Source organism: Lissotriton vulgaris, chromosome 11, assembly GCF_964263255.1.
Source record: "Lissotriton vulgaris chromosome 11, aLisVul1.2, whole genome shotgun sequence".
Classification (NCBI taxonomy): Eukaryota; Metazoa; Chordata; class Amphibia; order Caudata; family Salamandridae; genus Lissotriton; species Lissotriton vulgaris.
In genome coordinates, this window is record NC_141699.1 from 1,040,122,598 (window position 1) to 1,040,145,427 (window position 22,830).

General features: G+C 46.3%; 1 protein-coding gene across 2 annotated transcripts in view; it reads left to right on the top strand.

Annotated features, from left to right (window-relative positions):
- The window catches only part of GNB4 (G protein subunit beta 4), a 699,556-nt gene that overhangs the window by 645,233 nt on the left and 31,493 nt on the right, over positions 1 to 22,830 (top strand). For both annotated transcript variants that reach the window (XM_086944371.1, XM_086944370.1), the window contains one exon: positions 10,971 to 11,187. In XM_086944371.1, coding sequence (XP_086800497.1) covers positions 10,971 to 11,187 — 217 coding nt within the window. The remainder of the gene's footprint in view (positions 1 to 10,970; positions 11,188 to 22,830) is intronic.

The following is a 22,830-nucleotide window of genomic DNA, read 5'->3' on the forward strand; positions in this document are numbered from 1 at the left end:
GTCTTGCGGGAAATGCGCACATGAACAATTCTCGCAAGATGTACTGCGAGGAGAAGGAGGGCAGCCCGGGGACGCTGTAGTACAGCTAAGTGACTATTCCTTTTTAAATTACGTTTTAAGTATTTTTTATTAGGGGAGGGTGGAGGCGGGCGGCGGAGGTTTTTCCCCAACTCAGTGGACCTCGGCGTAACGGCACTACGCCAGCTCCACCGGGGTTACCAGTAGACCAATATAAAGACAATGCTAGCTTCCTTAGTAATCCTTTAAAAAAGTTAAACCCCAGGCTGTTTCATCTCATGGAGGTTTGTAGGAGTCTACCAGATAACGCTACAGTAGGTCTTAAGTGTGACACTGTTGTCCTTCAAAAACCTTTCTACATACATATTGGTCTTCTCAACATTATCAACCAAAACACGCGTTCAATAAAGATCTAGAAGAAACAGATGGGGAAAAGTTCTCTGTATTAACTATGTTCCCTATAATACCACTAAAGAAATGCACACAGAACATGTTATACCATGTTATGGTCAACTCAGGTTTCCGCACTTTCAATGGGAAGCCTTCGAGCCACTGGCTGCAATCTAGCTTGCTCATGCTGCCTTAGAGGCCCCAAGTAATTACCATTGCCTGTGTTTAATTCAAGCCTTCCATCCATCACTTTTTGTATACTTTAGTACGTTGCCCTGAGTGGGACGGGTATTCCCAGACGTGGGTCCTTTGCACGCTGTCACTGGAACTAAACCTTACTCCAGTATTGGAACTTTCATAGATTCCCATTGCTTGTATCATTCCCCGTCGTCGGAATCGGAGCCTCGGTAATAATGTATATATATATATACCTAGGTAAATACACCCTAATAGGTGTAAAAAAGGTAAAAAATTAGGCCTAGGCCTCATTATCTTTTGCAGCCTATTGCTGTCATTATGTAAAAGGACCCAAAGTCCCCTTAGCAACCAATCAGATCAGCCTCACCCTGTAGAACCTTCCTGAGAAAGCTCAGAGCCTCAGATTTTCTACCGCTTCGTTGGTGACAGGGAGTCTCCTTAGAGCTCTGCTCTAACTTCAACTTGAGGTACTGTTTAAACAGTTTTTCTTTGAGGATTTCTTTCAGCTTTGTCATGGCTGATAAGGAAAATAAGAGCCTTTTCAGGTCTTGTGCCACTTGTGGCAAAAAACGACTTTATACAGAGGATCAACATCAAGACTGTATTTACTGTCTATACCCAGAACGAGCCACCCAGCGACGACGAGGACGACGACGAGAGCGTCGACGAGGACCTCGATGTCGATTCCGTCGACGAAGACCGGATCGACGACGACGTCGTCGACGATGACCACGTCGACGGTTACCACCACGTCGACGAAGACCATCCCGTCGACGATGACTATTCCGTCGACGGTGGCAATCTCGATGACGACGATCCCGTCGACGAGGACGACGAGCCCGTCGACGACGACAGCTCCGTCGACGAGCCCGTCGACGATGAACCCGTCGACGGTGGACCCGGCGACGATGATGGTTCCGTCGACGATGCCGTCGACGGTGAAGGGACTCTCGTCGACGGTCCCGTCGACGACGATTCAGAACAAGGAAACGGTGGATTTGTTTTCAACGCCGTTGACGACAGGAGCGCCAGAAAACAGCAGAAGGAGGAGGATAACCCCAGATATGACTTCTCCAAGGAAAGTACCATCATTACCTCCACCCCTTTTGTTGGATGAAGATGACTACTCAGAAGAGGAAAATGAGATGTATGGGGATGCTTACAGTCCATCTCAATTGAATCTGAAATACCATGATTCGGATTTGGATGAGGAATATTATTATCAGAAGGAACAGCGGCCAGAAAGACAGGTTGCATACCAAGATACCCAACCACAGCAGGGCATGGTGACGATGCCTATGAGTCTTTTAACAGACTTAAGGGCGATGCTGGAGGAGTATAGGAGCAAGAAAGGGTCGCAACCTGTGGAAGGTCAAGCACAGGTTCAACCGCAGGTGGTGGCAGCACAGTCAGTACGGCCTGCACAGGAAGAACATGAGAGGGCATATCCTCCGCAAGTCCAAGTGGATACCTCGGATGAGGATGAAACGGGGCAAAACCAAGATCAAGACCAGGAGAGTGAATGGAACCAGTATATAGCTCCGGATCCGGCTTCACCAGTGCCAGACCCGGTCGACTCGCCTCCGGCTGATGTAGGAGGTTTCTTCAGCCTGATGGAAAGAGCCACAGCGCGTTTTAAGTTAGCGATGCCTACAACATCTACGGATTGTTTTTTATACGATTTCAAGGAGGCATACCGTAAGGCCGTGCGCTAGATTCCCATTGTGGAGCACATATGGGAGGAAGGGAAGAAAGTGATGCAGACCCCAGCGACGGTCATTCCAACTCTTCCGCGCTTGGAGAAAAAGTACAAAGCTCCGGATGACAGTCCCGCCTGTTTGATTGGACAACCTAGACCTGACTCGGTCATATCGCAGGCGGCACAGAAGAAATCGCGGAATCCTTCGGCCACCCTCACGACTCCGCCGGATAAGCAGGGTAGAAGGTTGGACAACGCTGGGAAGCGTTTTTCGTCAATGGCTAGCTTGCTGGTCAGAGCGGCGAATGCCTTGGCGATCCTAGCAAGGTACGACCGCCAGATGTGGAGTGATGTGGCACACTATGTGAATCTGCTAGCGGATGACCAGAAGGCGGAAGCACAGAAACTTCTGGAAGAGGGACAACGTTCCTCTTCAGAGATGATTGATTGCGCGATGGACATCGCCACCATCTCTTTCCGTGCCCTAGGCAGTGCAGCGGTTCTTCGGCGACAAGGATGGCTGAGAGCTACATACTTCCGGCCAGAGGTCCAGAATAGGATTTTGGATTTGCCCTTCGACGGGGACATGTTGTTTGGGAAACATGTCGACGAGACCCTACAGGGTATAAAGAAGGACATGGAGACAGCAAGGGCTCTGGGGAACCTGCAATATAGAAAGACACCCTTCCGTGGAGCACGAGGAAGAGGTTTCTCTTCACCTAGAGGAGGTTATCAGCAACAGCGATATTCACAGCAGTCGCAGTCTTACAGGCCACAGTACGGCAATCAATACTATCAGCGGCAGTCGCAATCCCAGTCTTTCTCTCGCCAGAACGCTCGTGGACGACAGGGGCGTCAGGGCAAGGACGCTGGCAAGCGTCAATAGCGGCCTCCCGACTCTGCCAACTGTTCCTCCGCTTCTGGGATCTCCAGTGGGCGGCAGGATATCACAACATCTGAGCAGCTGGGAAGAGATTACATCGGATCAGTGGGTATTAAATATCATCCGGAATGGGCATACTCTAGAATTCCAGGACTTTCCACCTACAAGAGCTCCCCACGCCACTACTTCCAACCATCTGAACCTTCTTCAAGAGGAAGCTCAACAAATGCTTCAAAAAGGGGCGATCCAGAGTGTTCCCCTATCACAAAGGGGAGAAGGTTTCTATTCCAGATTTTTTCTGATCCGAAAAACAAAACAAAAGTGGCGTCCTATCCTGGACTTGAGGGAGCTCAACACCTATCTCACGAAACTATCGTTTCGGATGATTTCACTCCAGGACATATTGCGCCTCTTGAACCCAGGCGACTACATGGCAACATTAGACCTGGAAGATGCCTATTTTCATATCCCGATCCATCCAGCTCACAGACGTTTCCTTCGCTTTACAGTAGGCAAGAGTCACTTCCAGTTCATGGTGCTCCCATTTGGATTAAAGTCCGCTCCTCGGATATTCACAAAGGTGCTGGCACCGGTAGCAGCATTTCTGAGGAGACAGTCGCTGGAAGTATTCCCGTACTTAGACGACTGGCTGCTGAAGGCCCCAAGCTTGCAAGAGGCATCAAAGGCAGTGGACACGTGCTTGAACCTCTTTATTCACCTGGGTTTACAACTCAACAAGGAAAAGTCAGTTCTTCAACCTGCAAGTACGGTGAAGTTCTTGGGAGCGATATTCAATACTCAGGAGTGCAAAGCCTTCCCATCGGAAGAGAGACAGATGAAACTCATATCGTCAGCCACCCGTTGCCAAAAGAGAAGCTGGATGACGGTCAGGATGTACAAATCTCTTCTAGGGTCGATTTCATCCTGTATTCAATTGATTCCGCATTGCAGGCTGCGAATGCGCCCCCTGCAGGAGGAGCTGGACCTTCAGTGGAGACAAGTGGAAGGTTCGTTCGACGACAGGGTGACGATAACCCAGCGGATGAAACGGTCGGTTTCATGGTGGATGAAAAGATCTCACCTCACTGTGGGACTCAGTTTCAAGGCTGCAAGGGCTCCTCAGGTCATTACCACGGACGCTTCTCTTCAAGGTTGGGGAGCGGTCATGCAAGACCTCCAGGTCAGTGGTCACTGGACTCCGGAAGAACGTCGTCTACATATCAACGTTCTGGAGCTAAGAGCTATTCGACTGGCAATGTTGGCTTTCCTCCCAAGGATTACAGATTCAGCAATCCTGGTGCGGACGGACAACACCACCGCAATGCATTACGTCAACAAGCAGGGAGGCACAAGATCGCCACTGCTTTCACAGGAAGCCCAAATACTGTGGGAATGGGCGATAGCGCAGAACATCACACTCGTAGCAGAACACCTTCCAGGAGTATGCAACACGAAGGCAGATACGCTTATTCCTTTCAGTTGGCACATTTACTCCAAACCGCCGCAAAATCAAGCCCCCGGCAGACCATCCAGACCCTGGGCAAAACTAGACGTTGCGAGATGGAAACAAGCCCTCGAGGATACAGTCCCCACCCTCAGCTCAACCATCGACCTCGCAGACAGGGAATTTTCATCCTGGATTACCAACTCTTTAGACCTAGCCCTCCCAAAAAAACCTCATCATAAACCAAGGACAAAAGCCACCTCTCCATGGTTTACCCAAGAAATACGCCTTCTAAAGAAAGCCTGCAAGAGAGCAGAAAGAGTCTGGAGAAAAGACTTCAATCATATCAGTAAGAACAACTACAGACTGATGATTCTCAACTATAAAAAAGCTCTGAAAAACGCACAAATCTCTTTTTACAGCGAGAAAATCAGCCAGGCAGCAAACTCGTCGAGGGAGACGTTTCTCACTTTGAAAAAACTTCTAAAACCCCCCACTCCCCCAGCTGCTCGAGACCCTACAATAGAACACTGTAACGAGTTAGCCAACTTTTTTGACTCCAAAATCCAAACTATACTCAAACATCTTCCACCACTCTCCCCCTTAGGCCCCTCCCCCCTTCCCATCTCCCTACATCAGAGCAACGGTGTTGAACTTAGCACATTCCAACCCATCAATGCGGAAACTCTTGGCTCTATACTACAAGCCCTCAAAAGCGGATCGCCCCATGATCCAGCCCCGATAAGACATCTTAAGCAGGTAGCCCCGATTATCCTGCCCCTTTTAACCAACTTACTTAATACCTCTTTTGAATCTGGAACAGTGCCCACAAATTGGAAAAAAGCGGTGGTGAAGGCACTCATAAAAAAACCTAACCTTGATCCGGACAATCTGACCAACTTCAGACCTATATCTCTCCTCCCAGGCATCAGTAAACTGGCGGAAAAACACATAAACTCCCAGCTTTCACACTATCTGGAGTCCAACGAGCTGCTAAAAGTCTCTCAAACGGGCTTCCGCCCGGGCCAAGGGACAGAAACAGCAATGGTGGCGGTAGTCGAAGAATCCAGGAAAGTCATCGATGCAGGAGGATCAGTGGCAGTGATCCTCCTGGACCTCAGTGCAGCATTCGACACCGTCAACCACAACATCCTTGCCCAACGCCTAGGAAACCTTGCCATCACCGGGACAGCCCTTAAGTGGCTAAAATCCTTCCTCCACAACCGCTCCTTTCAGGTGGCAGATGGAGACTGCACCTCTAAGGAAACCCCGATACGTTGCGGAGTGACCCAGGGCTCCTCTTTGAGCCCGACACTCTTCAACGTATACATGGCACCTCTGGAACAAATCGTCGTCCCCTACGGCATTAAACTCCTGACCTACGCGGACGACACACAGCTGGTCGTTTCTCTGAGCCAGTCAGAACCCCCTTCCATCGATCTGTACTCCTGCCTGGAGAACATAGTCAGCTGGATGAGCAACTCCCATTTAAAGCTCAATGGGGAAAAAACGGAGCTTATGGTACTAGGCAACCAGTCCCTTTTTCGCCCGGAGTCTCTATGGCCGCCCAGCATGGGCCCACCACCAATCCCCAAAACTGATATTAAAAGTTTGGGGATTTGGTTAGACGACAAACTTACTCTCAGTACCCAGGCCAAAAAAACCGCAGGAACTTGCTTTGGCTTGCTCCGCTCCACTCGCAAAATTCTTCCACTCCTACCATTCCAGTCCAGAAAACTGGTCATCCAGGGCCTTATACTGTCCAGATTGGACTACGGCAATGCCTTATATCTCGGATCCCCAAAGAAAGTCATCTCTAAGCTTCAGGTGGTGCAAAATGCGGCTGCCAGAATCCTCACTGGCACCAAAAAACGCTGCTCTGCCAAGCCTGCACTTAAAGAACTGCATTGGCTCCCGGTGGAACAGAGGGTGCATTTCAAGGCCATGTGCCTAACCCATAAAATTCTGCACGGAAAAGCCCCTCCGGTTCTCAAAAATCTCGTATCCCCCCACACGACAACCAGAACCCTACGCTCTACCAATGCCCACCTGACCAAAATACCCAAGTTCAAAAAATCACGTTCCGGAGGTCGACAATTCTCAGTCCAGGCATCCAAGTTGTGGAACACTCTTCCACCGGCCCTCCGGGCTCAACCTAATCTTTTAGCGTTCCGCAAATCCCTGAAGACATGGCTGTTCCCTTGATCCCTCGCTCTCTCCGGCCCTTTCTTTGGAGATCTTGGTGGATTCTGTCAGCGCTGGGACGCTCTCGGGCAGCCATGCGCTCTACAAATCTCCTAAATAAATAAATAAATAAATAAGCCGCCTGAGAGCAGTCTCGCACGAGTGGGAATTGGAGGACGCAGTGATCAAGGACATCTTCTCCCGTTGGGGGACCCCAGCGATCGACCTGTTTGCAACATCGGGGAACAAGAAATGCCGGTGTTACGCAAGCAGGGAACACCATCGAGGGTCACTGGGGAATGCCCTTTCGATGTCCTGGTCAGGCGCGTTTGTTTACGCCTTTCCGCCATTTCCCCTAATTCCTCGAGTCCTCAAGAAACTCAAGATGGACAGGTGCAGGATGATACTAATAGCGCCTGCCTGGGCTCGCCAATTTTGGTACACGGAGCTGCTTCTTCTATCAGAGACACCGCCCATTCATCTGCAACCCAAACTGACACTGCTCTCTATGTACAATGGCCAAGTTCTTCACCCGAACCCGAGCTCGCTTCAGTTGGCGGCTTGGCTCCTGAATACAGAGAGTTTAAGGATTTAAACATCCCAGAAGAATGCAGGACCATCTTGGCACAGGCACGAGCCCCTAGCACTAATAAGACATATAGAGCGAAATGGAAGAGGTTCCATTTGTGGTGTCAGAGGGAGAAAGTACATCCTTTCTCGTCAGCTCCGCATCAACTTTTACCTTATATTCTTTCATTGGCACAAGCAGGTCTGGCTCATGCTTCTATCAAGGTCCACTTGGCAGCTATTTCCAGGTATAGGAGAACAAGATCGGGTCCCTCTCTATTATCAGCGAGAGTAATCAAACAATTCTTGAAAGGACTGTTTAGAGTTTTCCCGCCAGTTAGGCCCCCACCTCCGGTGTGGCACTTGAATGTGGTCCTGGCCCAGCTAATGAGACCGCCATTTGAGCCAGTACATAAAGCGGACCTGAAGTTCCTATCATGGAAAGTGGCGCTTCTTTTGGCACTCACCTCTGCAAGGAGAGTAGGAGAGCTTCAGGCTTTAACCATCAAAGAACCCTTCTTACAGTTCAAGAATGATACAGTTATCCTACGGATGAACCCCAAGTTCATTCCGAAGGTACCGACGGACTTTCATCTTAACGAGCCAGTGATTTTGAAATCTTTATTTCCTCGGCCTTCAACCCAGGCTGAGAGGACACTTCATTCTCTGGACGTTCAGAGATGTTTGAAATTCTATCTACAACGCACAGCTGGATTTCGAAAGACACCCCAACTGTTTGTGGCTTTCGGAGCCCCAAGGAAAGGATTTCCTTTGTCAAAACAAGGGATATCTAGATGGATAACTAGTGCGATCCGGTTCTGCCACCAGGCGGCAGGCAAACCTTTACAAGGACAGGTGAAGGCACATTCCACAAGGTCAGTCTCAGCATCAGCGGCGCTGTTTGCTGGAGTATCCATAAAGGACATTTGCAGAGCAGCCACCTGGAGCAGTACGCACTCCTTCACGAGACATTACTGCCTGGAGGCGGCTGCAAAGGAGGATTCGGCTGTAGGACAGGCAGTCCTGAGAAATCTCTTCCAATAAGAGGTGAGCTTTCCTCTCTTCCCTCCTCCTGTTTTTTCAAACATTTCGTTTATTATGCTTTGTTACTGCTTTATGGTTGTTATAATCTGTGATGTCATTAGTTTATAATGATTCTGTAACTGTGCACGAAATGTTTGAGGTATGCTAACTGCTATCTACTCTGATACAAGCAATGGGAATCTATGAAAGTTCCAATACTGGAGTAAGAAACAAGTTACTTACCTGTAACTTTAGTTCTCCAGTATTGGTAACTTTCATAGATTCCCATGCGCCCACCCGCCTCCCCTGGGAAAGCTCACTTTAGGGCTAGGTGATTATGTGGCAAAGCAACGGCTACGAAAATCTGAGGCTCTGAGCTTTCTCAGGAAGGTTCTACAGGGTGAGGCTGATCTGATTGGTTGCTAAGGGGACTTTGGGTCCTTTTACATAATGACAGCAATAGGCTGCAAAAGATAATGAGGCCTAGGCCTAATTTTTTACCTTTTTTACACCTATTAGGGTGTATTTACCTAGGTATATATATATATATATTATTACCGAGGCTCCCATTCCGACGACGGGGAATGATACAAGCAATGGGAATCTATGAAAGTTACCAATACTGGAGAACTAAAGTTACAGGTAAGTAACTTGTTTCATACCCAGCTGATGAGCCAATAACTAGGGCAAAACTGGTCCTGGGTTGCTTTGTTCAAGTTTAGAGAGGGCCTGGCTGAGCAGTTTGTGCTGGACTGTTCCCATTGGAACAGGGTCAAGACTTATATGCATGTAGCGGAGTCCAAGCTGAGATGGCATGTGTGCAAATGAATGATGGACTTGGATGCACCCCAAATAACTACCAGTGGCTGAGATTAATTCAAGCATTCCACCCATCACTTTTTTTGTATACTTTACCACTACAGGCACATCAATGTTCTCCTGTAAATGAGGCACTTCATCAGTACTAATACTGGCTTCATCCTAAGATAATTACTCTCGAACAGAAAACTCATTGCCAGAACCATTGGTCCTCTGCTTCAGATGTAGAGTCCGGCTCAGAGCCGTGTTCGAAGTCAGAATCAAAAAGCAGGCGCTAAGTGGTCGGCCTATGGCAATCCTAATTCTTACTAATAAAACCGTCACCCAAAAGAAAATAGACCACTGTAAACACTGCTTCAAATTAGAACTCAACAAACTGTGCCTGTATCAAACAGTAAATACAACTATAGAAATATAACTATCTGGAAAGGAATGATCAATACAATGTTGTTGTTCTTGTTGTTGCAGAGTTTTATATAGCGCGAACTAGACCCAAACCGAATCGGGTATCAGAGCGCTTTACATAGCACCAGTTACGTTACATGAGGACACACATTCATTTTAGGCACGGGAAGATTAAGTGATTTGCCCAGAATCACAGGAGGTTTTGGCGTCATTACCTCTTGCTTGCCACAAGCAGCTAGACTGTGAATCAACTGCCCCTACTGTACACAGACACCGCAAGCAGCAAAGATATCCCACTAGAAATCAAAACAAAAAATTACCCAAGACAACACATTATAGGTCTTGTACAAATCCAAACGTGAATTTGAACCACAATAAAACATAATCTAAATATGCTATGTACAAACACATGCAGCTACACAAAGTTGAGATCTACCAATTCCGAAACTGAAAGCAGGATTCACCACCAAAGAAAATCAAAAGCTTTGCAGTACAACAACAGCGAAAAAAATACGTTTACAAATGCAAATAATGATAAGAAATAAAACAGTTAACATTATAAAACACAGTGAAGCCTGCCTTTGGGGCAGATCAGTCCTCAAAAATATCTGATCCGCCTCCAAGAGGAACACAAACTGAAGGCCAAAAATTTGCACCCCATAGGGGAGCGACCCTCACCCCAGGATCAACTCTTCAACACACAGAAACGTATTCCCTGGAGTCTATTGGTTTTCTGCCTCGTAGGGTCTCCCTCCCCCAAGTTAGGCCACTCCCTACAGCAACAAAGAAATCGCCAGTAGTAGCACCCGAGAAACAGTTCTAAGGATGTGTCTAGCACGTCAACAGCGTTCAAGGGTTTAAGGAAGGTGGTAAGATAGACACCAGCATCAAGCGAAGATATTGTGAAAGCTAAAAATGTACTTAGAAGGACTATTAAATGTAAGAAATGTGTGCCCTTCAATTCTTGGTACTGCCCTTTTCATTACAAAGTCTTCTATCCATTTTCTTCTTTACCCCACTAGAGATGATGCCTGATTGTGTAGTGCAGGACATCATGCTTCCAACTTCTTCAGAATTACATATACAAGCAGGGGAAGTAGATTTTCATTTAGATTATAAACAGTGTGGAGCTCAGGTACCTAAGTTATGAAATCCTATTTTGCTTCTTTTGAAATCAGTATCTTTTCTTAGGCTAATTAGTTTATTTGGGAAAACACAAGTGTTTTTGAATGATTCCCTCTGAAATTCTCTGTATGTACATGGTGCTAAAGTACAACATCACAAAGACAATCATGTACTACATAACAAATATAATAATGTCAATCTTTATTCTTTTGTAGTTTTTCCCCAATGGACATGCATTTGCCACTGGATCTGATGATGCCACTTGTCGATTGTTTGACCTTCGTGCAGACCAAGAACTAATGATGTATTCGCATGACAATATCATCTGTGGAATCACTTCAGTAGCCTTCTCCAAAAGTGGACGTCTTTTGTTAGCTGGTTATGATGATTTCAACTGTAATGTCTGGGACACTTTAAAGGGTGAAAGAGCAGGTGCGTTTTGCCTCTGGGTCTTAGATTATCTGCTTCTATATTACAGCTATTACTTATTGATGCCTATATCTAAGTGCTAGGGCTGTAAATGATATTTGCCCACAGTAACCTTCTTGGTTTATTCTAAGATCTGTTATGTTTTCTGATTGATGTCACTTACAAATTTTGCTATTGACTATATATGGTTCATTCATTTATTATAATATCAACTACCCTCCACGTTCCCCACAGTGGGATTGTCTGTGATACTCCTAAAATGTAGTAAATCTTATTGCATTTAAAAGATCCCAATAAAAAAAAAGTTTTTCAGTTGAGCCAAATCAACAGACAACTTGCTAAAGAAAAGGCACCATATACTACCTTCTTCTCTTTTACCAGCTTGACTAACTACAAGTCAGTCAGAAAAGTTTAATCAGCACGAATACTCTGAGACATAAAAGCGCAAATATAACAATAAATTATTTTAAAAAATCTTTAATTGATCTTCTAAACCCAGAATTCACACAGTGCCAAAGCAGATAAAATAAAACGTAAAACATGATTAAAAAGAATCATGCATTAATACACCAAATCAAATAATAACCAATAGCTCAAAATTTCAATTCTACTGACACTATTTACATTTAATAGTGAATCACCCATAAACGAAACAAGGGGTTAAAATTCACACTCTTAACCTTATTAGGTTTTCAGGTTTCCGGAATCATTTAAGGACGCTCTAATGCGAATTACGCTAGAGAGAAATAGGGCAACCCTATAACATACTCTTGCATCTCCTAATTCATGCAAAAATGAAATACTCACCTAATGATAAATATTTCTTGTAAAACTAATGGTTTAAGATGGGATTTCCGGAGGATCAGATAAAATGTACAAAAACTGTAATGTGCTGAGTGGACAGTTCTGACCGGTTATCACAGGGACATTTCTTAGTAATTGTACCCCAGCTCTCATTTTGTGGAAATTCAGTCAAATAATGGAAAATAAGAAGGTGGAAGCGAGTTAAAATACCTGTGCTGTACATTGTTAACTATCATATGGTACAGTTTACATCCTGACTGCTTATGCCATACTCTATACTGACCCACTGTAACCTTAGAAAGGTCTACTGGTTCCCTTTTTAGCAGACTCCCAACACATGCTCTCCATTTTATTTATTGGAATACCTTAAGAAATCCTCTGAATAATGGAATTAGATTTGTGGCCATCCCTTGTCTCCATAAAATAAGTTTCAGGCTCCAACCCAATTAGCTATTGGTCCAAGTTCTTTTCCACCAAATTCTTTATAAAAACCAGCTGGATTAACACCAGCCCATTTAATCCTAACACTGTTCCGACCTACAGGGGCAATATTAACGATTTGCCCTGAATCTGGGGTCTTTGGGAGATTGAGATTCATATGTGGGATCACTGGGTTGTGGTCGCTAATACAGTTAGTCCCTACTCGTCGATCTAGGTTGATTCCTTTATTGGAATCTGAAATGAGATTGTGGTCAATATTACTACCAGTGCCTCTCCCAGTGAATGTAGTTAAGTGGTGGTGGTCACTACTAGTACCTCCAAATTTGACTATCTTCAGATTTAATTTCAACGTCAAATTTTTGAGCGCTAAATCATATGAACTGTGTAGAAAGTGTACTAAGGTGTTTCCCTCAAAATCATGGTTCCCCACACTTGTTTAGACATAATATGAAATTCTGATATATTGAGGTTCCCTGCCCAAATTATAAAAGAATTCTGGTCAATATAATTTTCCAAATCTATTTCAAGTGCATTAACCACTTCCATGTGATGAATCAAAGACACTGTTGTGAAATGTAGAGCTATAATGTCCAAATTGATGCGAGGCATGAAAGAGACGAGCTGATAATAAGGGAGCAGTAGAAGGTTCTTCTTATTTCGTGGGTCTGGGCTTGTGGAAACAATGGTCACCAGACCCCACCCCCCCTTCTTAGGCCTACCGCTCCTCAAAGTGGTGACAGAGGAATTAAAAGCTACAAAACCATCCTGCTCAATAAAGTTAAGTGACCACGTTTCTATCAAGCATTCAGTGTGCACAGGTACCACATAAGTTTCCCAGTCCTCCCACTCCCTTTTGCAAGAGATGCTGGTAATAGTCCATGTAGTAATTATTACCCACCTTGGCTCCTTAAGCTCCTTTTCTACAGTAGGGCTATCAATATTAGTAGGACTACTGTTTGGTGAATTGAAGCAGGGAAGACCGGCTTTGATTGGAGAGCCAATCTTTAGAGTCCAAGTACGAGAGGGCAGAAAAGCTACATACATGTCAAATTGTACATTAGGTTGAAAGCACACTTAAACAAGCATTTACAATGCAATAGGTCTCGCAGCATTAAAGTTTGAATTATTGGCATTGTGTATGACAATGCGGTGCATAACATTTTTAGCAAGCTTTGAATTGGTGAGCAGTGAGAGTGTGTGCAAGAGTATGCTGTTTTTGAAAGCAGTGTGGTAGAGAGTGCAGGAATTTGAGTGACCTGAGCAATGTGGATGATGCACCTCACGCACGGGGCTGCCGCAGTTATTATTCACATAGCTCTGATGGTGCACTTCAGGCACGGGCTCACAGCTGTTATTGTTCACTTAGCTCTGATGATGCACCTTTCGCATGGGCTCACAGTCGTTATTTACACAGCTCTGATGATGCAACTCACGCACGGGGCTGACGTATTTATTATTTACACAGCTTTGATGATGCACCTCAGGCACGGGCTCACAGCTCTGATGATGCACCTTAGGCACGTGCTCACAGCTGTTATTATTCACACAGCTCTGATGATGCACCTCACGCACGGGGCTGACGCAGTTATTATTCACACAGCTCTGATGATGCACCTTAGGCACGGGCTCACAGCTGTTATTATTCACACATCTCTGATGATGCACCTTAGGCACGGGCTCACAGCTGTTACGGTGCTTCCTTCTTTTTACTGGGGGCAACCTCGCTGGATAAATGCAGTGAAGTTTCTCAATGTAAAGACTTTGCTGCCTCACCTGCATGTTTAAGTCTAAGCTCGGGAGAGGATCCATGCAGTACAGGCCGGACCCCGCTTCACTCTCACGGGCTCTCTTCCACCTGTTGCCCCGCAGCAGGAGCCCTCGGGAAGCATCACACGGGTCGGGAGGAGAGTTCAGCCCACAACGTACAAAGTGTTCAGCAGTCGGAAAAAGATGTCCCCCTATCAGGCTGTTCTGGGGCCAAACCAGTAATAACGAGCAACACCTTCGGGTAAAGTTTGCGCTATACAAATTCGCATTACATAAATAACAATAACAATAACAACTCCTGATGGGCCACAATGGGCCCTCTCTACCACCCCATCTCTGGCCCAGGTGCCTAGGGGACCCTCCCACACCCAAGGAAGAGGTAAAGAGCCTTGGTGTGTGGATTGAGAAAGACATGAGTTTTAAAACCCAGGCAAAGAGAACTGCAGGGACATGCTTCGGACTACTTAGAGCCTGCAGGAAAATCTTTCCCCTGCTCCCAGAGACCGCAAGGAGGCTCCTCATACAGGGTCTAATCCTGGCAAGATTAGACTACTGTAACGCTATATACCTGGGAGCCCCTGAAGGCACCTTGAACTTACTACAGAAAGTCCAAAACGCCGCTGCCCGATTTCTTACGGGCACACCTGGAAGATCCTCCGCCAGGCCGGCCCTCAACTCTCTCCACTGGCTTCCAATCAGAGAAAGGGTCTTGTTCAAATCCCTCTGCTTGGCCCATAAAACACTCAACAACAACGGTCCCCCTCTTCTGAAAGAACTTTTAATCCCTTACAAAGCAGAGAGGGATCTTCGATCCAATGCAGAAAATCTTATTGCAGTCCCTAGAGTGAGAAAAGCCAAGACCGGTGGCCGTCGCTCTTCGGTCCACACGGCAAAACGATGGAACCAGTTACCCCGAAAACTCAGGACAGAACCTAACTATCTCCAGCTCAGAAGGACCTTGAAGACCTTCCTTTTCCCTCAAATCTAACCCTACTAGTGGCTAAAACCTCTGGGGAAGCAGATCAGCGCTGGGATGCTCTTCGGAGTTACTACGCGCTTTACAAAAACTAATAAATAAATAAATAAATAAATAAAGATCGCTATTGTAAAAAAAAGGTAAAACCCATACCAGATATGCGACCCCAGGGCGAGAGAGCGGAATGAGCGGAAGCAGGAATAGACGTGCGCGTGCACTGCCGAAACCTGCCGTGGGGCGGGATTTCCGTTTCTGCTGGAAGCCCGCGCCCACGGAGTGCCCGGCCAGTGGAGCAGTGGTGACGCCGGCCTCCCATGCCCGAGGTAGAGCCCCGCGGTGGCGGCTGAAGTCCGAAGTGAGGTGAGTGGGGCTTAGTTGAAGTGGGGGGTGGCGGCGGGGGAGGGGGGTGTCTCTGTGCACTGGTGTGTGTGCGTGCGCTCGTGTGTGTGCACGCGCGCTCTTGTGTGTGTGCGGCGGGGGTGTGTGTCTCTGTGCGCTCGTGCGTGTATGTGCGCTAGTGTGTGTGTGCGTGTGCGTATGTGTATGTCTCTGCGTGAGTGCAAAGAAAATGAAAGGTGGCAACACTGTCGCTCTAACCGCGCACTCCAGAGCCATCTGGACAGCAGTAAAAACGAAACTTAAACAAAGTGAAGCACTGTCTCTCTAAGCACGCATTGGAAGGGAACCATAAGCTGCTCAATGGAACGCGTGTTTGCGTGCGCGTGGCCAGTCTTGTCTCCTGGAAAGCAGAGTCGCTAACAATAGGTCTCTGGCGAGACCGCGCTTCGCGCAGTTAACGCCACGAGACATCAAAAGTATAGTTTGCTATAAAGAAAAGCATGAAATGGTTTCTCAATTTAAAATATGCACTATCTCATCATTTCTAGCAGGATGTCAATTTGTTTTTTGGACCATATGCAATATACCACCATAGAATTTCCAGTTAAAAAAATCTGTAGCCCACATACTCAGGACCTGGGATTACAAACTTGAGAAAATTTCTTCCACTTCTCCCACAGGCGCGAAAAGAGACAGTAGTCCGCACGGTCATTCTCTCCCTTGATTACGCTAATGCACTTTATGTGGGTATTCCTGCATACTCTCTTAACAAGCTTCAAGTGGTGCAAAATGCGGCGGCACGGCTCTTGGGAGAGATCTCTTCAAGGAGTAGCATGCAAGGCTATCTCTGCTCCCTTCATTGGCTTCCTATGGTGGCCCGGGTGAAATTTAAATCTATTACTATTGCCCATTGTGCCCTACATGGCCTTGGGCCATCTTACTTCCAGAAACTATTCTCTTTTTATGTTCTGGGGAGACTGTTACGCTCCTGTGTTCTCTGCTTGGCAAAGGTTCCCCGCTTTCATCGGCACAGGCTGGGTGGCTCTTCTCTTGCTGTTTTGGCAGCCCAGGCCTGGAACGCTTTGCCACTTGCGCTTCGTAATATTGAAGATCCTGTGTTTTTTTTTAAATTGCTAAAAACTCATCTCTTTGTTTAGTTGTGTTGTGCTCTGTACCCCTGTGCTCGCGGCGGGAAACTCCTTAGAGTAGCTGTGCCCGTTAGAAAATTAATTTAGATAACATAACAAGTGAGTAACATTTCCTCCCTTCATTATGGTGTTCCATCTAATATCCATAAAAGGTTAAAAAAATAAAGAAGAGTAGTTTGCAAACCCAATGTTAAAATTGTGTTTCGATTTACAGAATGAACTCTTCAGGCAAATAAGTTTCAAAGAGACTCCATACCCACTACAATAGAGACTAGCAAGTGCTTGATGCAGCAGGGAACAGGGTGGTAGTCCAATCTGCAAACCATCTGCGTATCGCCTACTCACAGAGGTTGCTGGCCAGGTGTGACCGTGCTCACTGGGACGAAATGGAGGAGCTCCTCCAACATCTACCTGATGAGTACAGGAAAAGGGGACAAGAACTTGTTGAGAATGGCAAACTTATGCCTAACACCTCTATATGTTGTTCCCTAGACTCTGCTGACACAGCAACGCAAGGGATTGAGACTAGCATCCTGCTCACCTGTGGTGCTTGGCTTCGTATTTCAGGCTTCAAGCCAGAGGTACAACAAAACCTACTAAATGTGCCCTTTGATAAGGAACCTCTCTTTGGGCCCCAAGTCGACGAGGCCCTTGAGAACATTAAAAAAGACACAGTAATGGTGAAGTCAATAGGGTGTCTTAGACACCTACACCTCTGGGCTCCTTTCCCCGCTCCGGCTACTGTGGGGGATTCAAAACCACAACTACTGAAGCCTCCACCTTTTACCAACGTAGCAAAGATCAGTACTCCTCCAACAGCTGTCGTTACAAAGGCTCCTACAGGGGCAGCAAAACCAAAGCTGGAGGCAAAGGTGCTTCCTCATGCGGTGGAACACCCACCAACAAACATTGACTTCCCTTACCTTCCCCTGACCATATAACACCTGTCTGGTATTGTATACAACATTATCTAATCACATGGCAGTCAATAACATCAGATCACTGGGTTTTGGACATTATCCAACATGGCTACTGCCTAAAGGTCAGCACCAAGCCTCAAACATTCCACCTTGAACCCAAGGCTATCACTCAAATATCAAACACAGCTCAAAAACGAAGTTCAAGGTCTACTTCCCAAACGATCTATGTATCACCTGTCCCACTACACTATTGAGGGTCAGGGGTATACTCCGTACAGTTGCTAATCCCCTAAAAGAATAGATCTTTACGGCCCATTTTAGATCTAAGGCCTCTAAATCACTACATCCAATCAGAGCACTATCATATGGTCACAATCCAGGACATGATCCCGCTTCTCCAACACTGCAACTTTCTCGCAGCCTTCGATGTGAAGGATGCATTTTTCACTTTCGAGTAAACCAGCATATCGCAAATATCTACAGTTTGTGATAGGAGGAAAACACTCCCAATTCAAAGTTTTATCCTTTGGGGTCACTACTGCCCCTCGGGCATTCATCAAGTGCCTAGCAGTTGTAGAAGCACATCTGCGCAGACAAAGCATCCATGTCTTCCCTTATCTGGACGACTGGCTCATCAAGGCCATTATTCATTGTCTATCCGGCAATACACTTAACACCATCGATGCTAGTCTTATTTTCCTCCTGTGCTGGTTTATTGAGTTTCCCATTGTTCATGACGAGCTCAGCTCGTCATGAGTGTATGGAGGTGTACATCATGACGAGCTGAGCTCGTCATGAGCGTCCAAGGAGTTAAGCTACCATAGATCTACTTCATCAGTTATATTTCAGCTTCAATTTAGCAAATCTCTCTTGGAACCTCAGCAAATTCAGCCGTATCTGGGAGCTATCCTGAACACACAACTAGAATTAGATTATCCCAATACACCAAGCATTCAAAGCGTTCAAACACTACTTTCTCAATTTCTACCCAATCAACAAGTCACAGTAAGAATAGTCATGCAGCTCCTAGTCAAGATGGCTAACTGCATTGCCATAGTACCGCAGCACAACCACATATGCGCGCGTTGCAGGAATGCATTGCGCAACAGTGGTCTCAATCACCGTGTTTATTACAAGATCTAGTGTTGATAAACAGCCGCACTCATCACTCTCTGCAATGGCAGAGTAGCAACAACCTATTAAAGGGGTGCCTTTTCTAGACCCTTTCCCCCACATCACTCTGACAATGAACGCATTTTTCACAGGCTGGTGTGCACACTTATTGGACCTCAGAGTCCAGGGTAGTTGGTATTTTAAGCACCAATCTCTCCACATCAACTACCTAGTGCTTCAAGCTGTTCACCTAACATTAAAAGCGTTTCTACCTCACCGGATCAGCAAGGTTGTCCTAGTGCGGAAGGACAAAACAACAACCTTGTACTATCCTCAAAAACAGGGGGTGGGAGGGACACACTGTCCACAGCTCCTATCTGAGACCCATTTGGAGCTGTGCTGTACATCACAACATGTATCTGTAAGTGGAACACCTTCAGGGAACAGACCACAATCTTGCAGATCTCCTCTGGATGTGGCAACAAGTCCACGAATAGAAAATCCATCAACCTTGTACTAGCCGCAAAAACTGGGTATGGGAGGGACACACTGTCCACAGCTCTCACAGCCCCTTTGGAGCTGGGCTCTATATCACAACATTCATCCTTGAGAGGAACACCTTCTGGGAACATACAACGATTTTGCAGACCTCTGCAGGATGCGACAACAAGTCCATGAATGGAAAATCCACCCCAAGTCCTCCTCCCCTGCTTCGGCAAATTGAGGTTTTGACACATAGTTCAGTTTGTAACCACAGACAATGCAAAATGCCCAAACTTTGCCTCTAGGTTCCCGCACCCAATATCCAAGGGCAATGCTCTATAGATGAATTGGTCAAGGATATTTGCCTATCCTTTTCCACCTCTCCTTCTCCTCCCATTTCTGGTTCCGGGGGAGCCGGCCCTGGTTTATATCACTGCCTTATCTCTCAGTGGTACCCTACCAGAACCTCCCCAACAGGCTGGACATTATCACTCAGAACTATTGAGAAATCAGGCACCCAGATCCCAAGACTTTCAACCTAGCGATATGACACCTGAGGTCATAGAATTCAGCTACCTCAATCTCCCACCTGAATGTATGACCAGACTCAAAGAAGTTCATAGACCTACCACAAAGGAATGCTATGCAACTAAATGGAAAATGTTTGTTTATTACTGTCCAAACACATTAATCCATTTAATGCCACATAACAAAACATTATTACTTACCTACTGCTCTGTGTTCACATTCAAATCTATTAGATTAGAACTTGCATCAGTAGCTGCCTATCTGCAAAATAGACAACACCTGTCACTTGATTCAAAGTTCCTGTTATTAAAGCCTTCATAGAGGGGCTTAAGAGTGATTCCACCCCGGATTTCACCTGCACCCTCCAGGTATTGTAACTTTATTCTCATAAGACTAATGGGTCCTTGATTCAAACCCCTACATAACTGCCCTCTTAAATTTTTCTTGACGTGTTAGTAGGCTCCAGGCATTATTCTTAGAAGAACCTTTTTCCAACTTCATAGGGGCAGGGTGGTCCTTCGCACCATCCCAAAATTCCTCCAGAAGGTAGTCTCCCACTTTCATCTAAACCAATCAATTGAGCTGCCATTTTTCTTTCCACAACCAGGCACCGTTGCAGAAAGGGCTCTTCATACATTAGATGTCATGTACTATGTTGACAGGACTAAAACACAAGGGAAAGCCAATATCCAAATCCAGTATAGCTAGGTGGATAATTAAATACATTCAAATATATTATGTTTATGCCAAAGAACTTAACCTACACCCCCTAGATTACACTCTACTTGCATAATAGGATCTTCAATGGCTTCCCTGGGCAACATCCCACTTACTGACATATGCAAAGCAGCTACATAGTCAACACTACACACCTTCACAAAGCATTTTTGCATGGATATTCTAGCACACCATATCAATGTATCAATCGGATTACCCTTCATACACGCATTTCACTGAACCAGAAGTCTAGTTGACTATGGTGGAACACCACACTATCACTGTTAATGGACTGGCTTATATCCACCTACCGAGGCAACAGTTGCAGAAGTCTGCCTCCTTTGCGACCGTTATAAGGAGAGCAGCAGAGGTCTTGGACCTTACATGACCCACTGCTGAGCTCAAAATAATGGCCTCACAGAGATCCTTTATTCTCAAGAGCCTCTTTATCATTCAGTGAAGCCCTTACAGGTACACTGCTGGTCTCCGGGGCACAACCAGGATCTTGCATCCCCCCAGACAAGAGGCAGATTGCAAATGGGCACAGGCCTGCTCTGGGAGACCTTTCTCCTTCAGCACTGAGCTCAGCATCTCTTACCATTCAATGAAGCCCGTACAGGCACACTGCTGGTCACCTGGCCACAACCAAGATCTTGGACCCTCCCCCTCAGTCAAGAGGCAGATTGCAAAGTGGGACAGGCCAGCTCTGGGAGGACTTTCTCCTTCAGCACCTAGCTCCAGAGAGCTTTGAGGTGTAGACCTTCACAAGTCGGCTTAACTGTGTTTCGGACTACCCTGCCAGACAGAGTTGAAAGACGTGGAGGCATTTACTACATCAATATTCTCCTCTGCAAGCCTTGCACTCAGGTCAGTGAACACCAGCTGCCTCCAGAGTAGATTCTGGCATGTGTTATTGGACATGGGGGCAGACATCTTGCTGACTGTCCCAGATGAATTCAGGCCCAATAATTTTCAACACCATATCCACGAAGGGCCAGGATCTAGCGACGTGCTCCATCTGCTAGGATTTGAATTTCACGGAGTGTTTAGGTAGGCGTGGTACTTCGACGCTTTGCTTGGATTCACTTCACCTGGTTTTTGAGCGGCATCCATCAGTTCCCTGGATGCAATTCGATGGCACACGTCTGTTAGTAGACTAAGTGGAATCACCCCTGGAGAGCTTTAAAGAGAGCAAAGTGACTGCGTGCTCCCTATGAGTTGGCACTACCGGCACTGCAGTTTCCTCAGCAGTTTTGCCTGCTTTCATGGGAACCGGATTCTAACAAGGACAGCGTCACACCGTGCCACAGCAGCCACAGCGCTCCTAAGCCTACGAGGCAGAGGTTAGAGATCCGGCCCTCATTGTCCTGCCTCATAGGGAAAACAAACAAACCAAACCCTCACCTCTACCCCTCGGCCGCTGCAAAACCGCTTTAATTTTTCGATGGTGACGCATGAATGCCTAGAAGGTCCTATTGCTTTTTATCTCCCAGCGTGAAAGAATGTCCTATCCAACTGGTAGGTGCTCCACATTGTCCGTAATGATTATTCCCTTTTATTCCTGACCACTCCCCCCAAAATAACTTCTCTACTGCAGTGCCTATTGGAGAACCACTTGTCCGTACTCCAAGGAAAAGATCAAGCACTCGTGGCCAACGGAGACATAGAGTGGATGCCGGCATCAGAAATCGGGGCAGGTTGCTATTGGTGTTACTTTCTAGTGCCAAAGTGTAGGAAAGTGGCACTCTTTTATCTTCAAAACACATTTTTTTTGTGCTGTCAGCCACATATGGCCCCTGGGCTTAGTTCACGCATATACAGGTCAGTGTACATATTTATGGCATGAATATCTACGTAATTACATATCAAAAACATAATATCATTCAACAAAACAACTAAATGTGCAATTTTATTGCTATGCTCCCCAGCTTTTACCCTCTCGCACCCAAATGTCTCCATCACAATGAAATCATACAGTGGTGTACGAGCCAGCATCCCTATCTAAGTTCATTCTCTACATGCAATGCCACAGGGTTCAGAGGCTGCGGTATTGTGCCCACATGACCAAATCTTAGGCTGTTTCTGTGGGCATCCCTTTGCTTTGAATATTGGCAGCTCTGGGCCCATGCAAATGTCAATGCTTTTTTCCATACACCCAGCAGAAGGGGGGGATGTAGCCTTACACAGCCTGGCTATATCTTGTTTCGCCAGGGTGAGGCCCAAGAACAGTAGGTGACATTTATACCTGTCGCCCCCAATTTTGTCGGTGAAATGTACATTTCGGTGACATGGGTAGATCCCAGGCCAACACCTCGTAAAGACATGTCATGACCCCCCCCCCCCCCCCCCCGAAACTTTGTAAGTGCACCACATAACCAAATTGTATGGATAAAGATACCTTTGCTGTTAC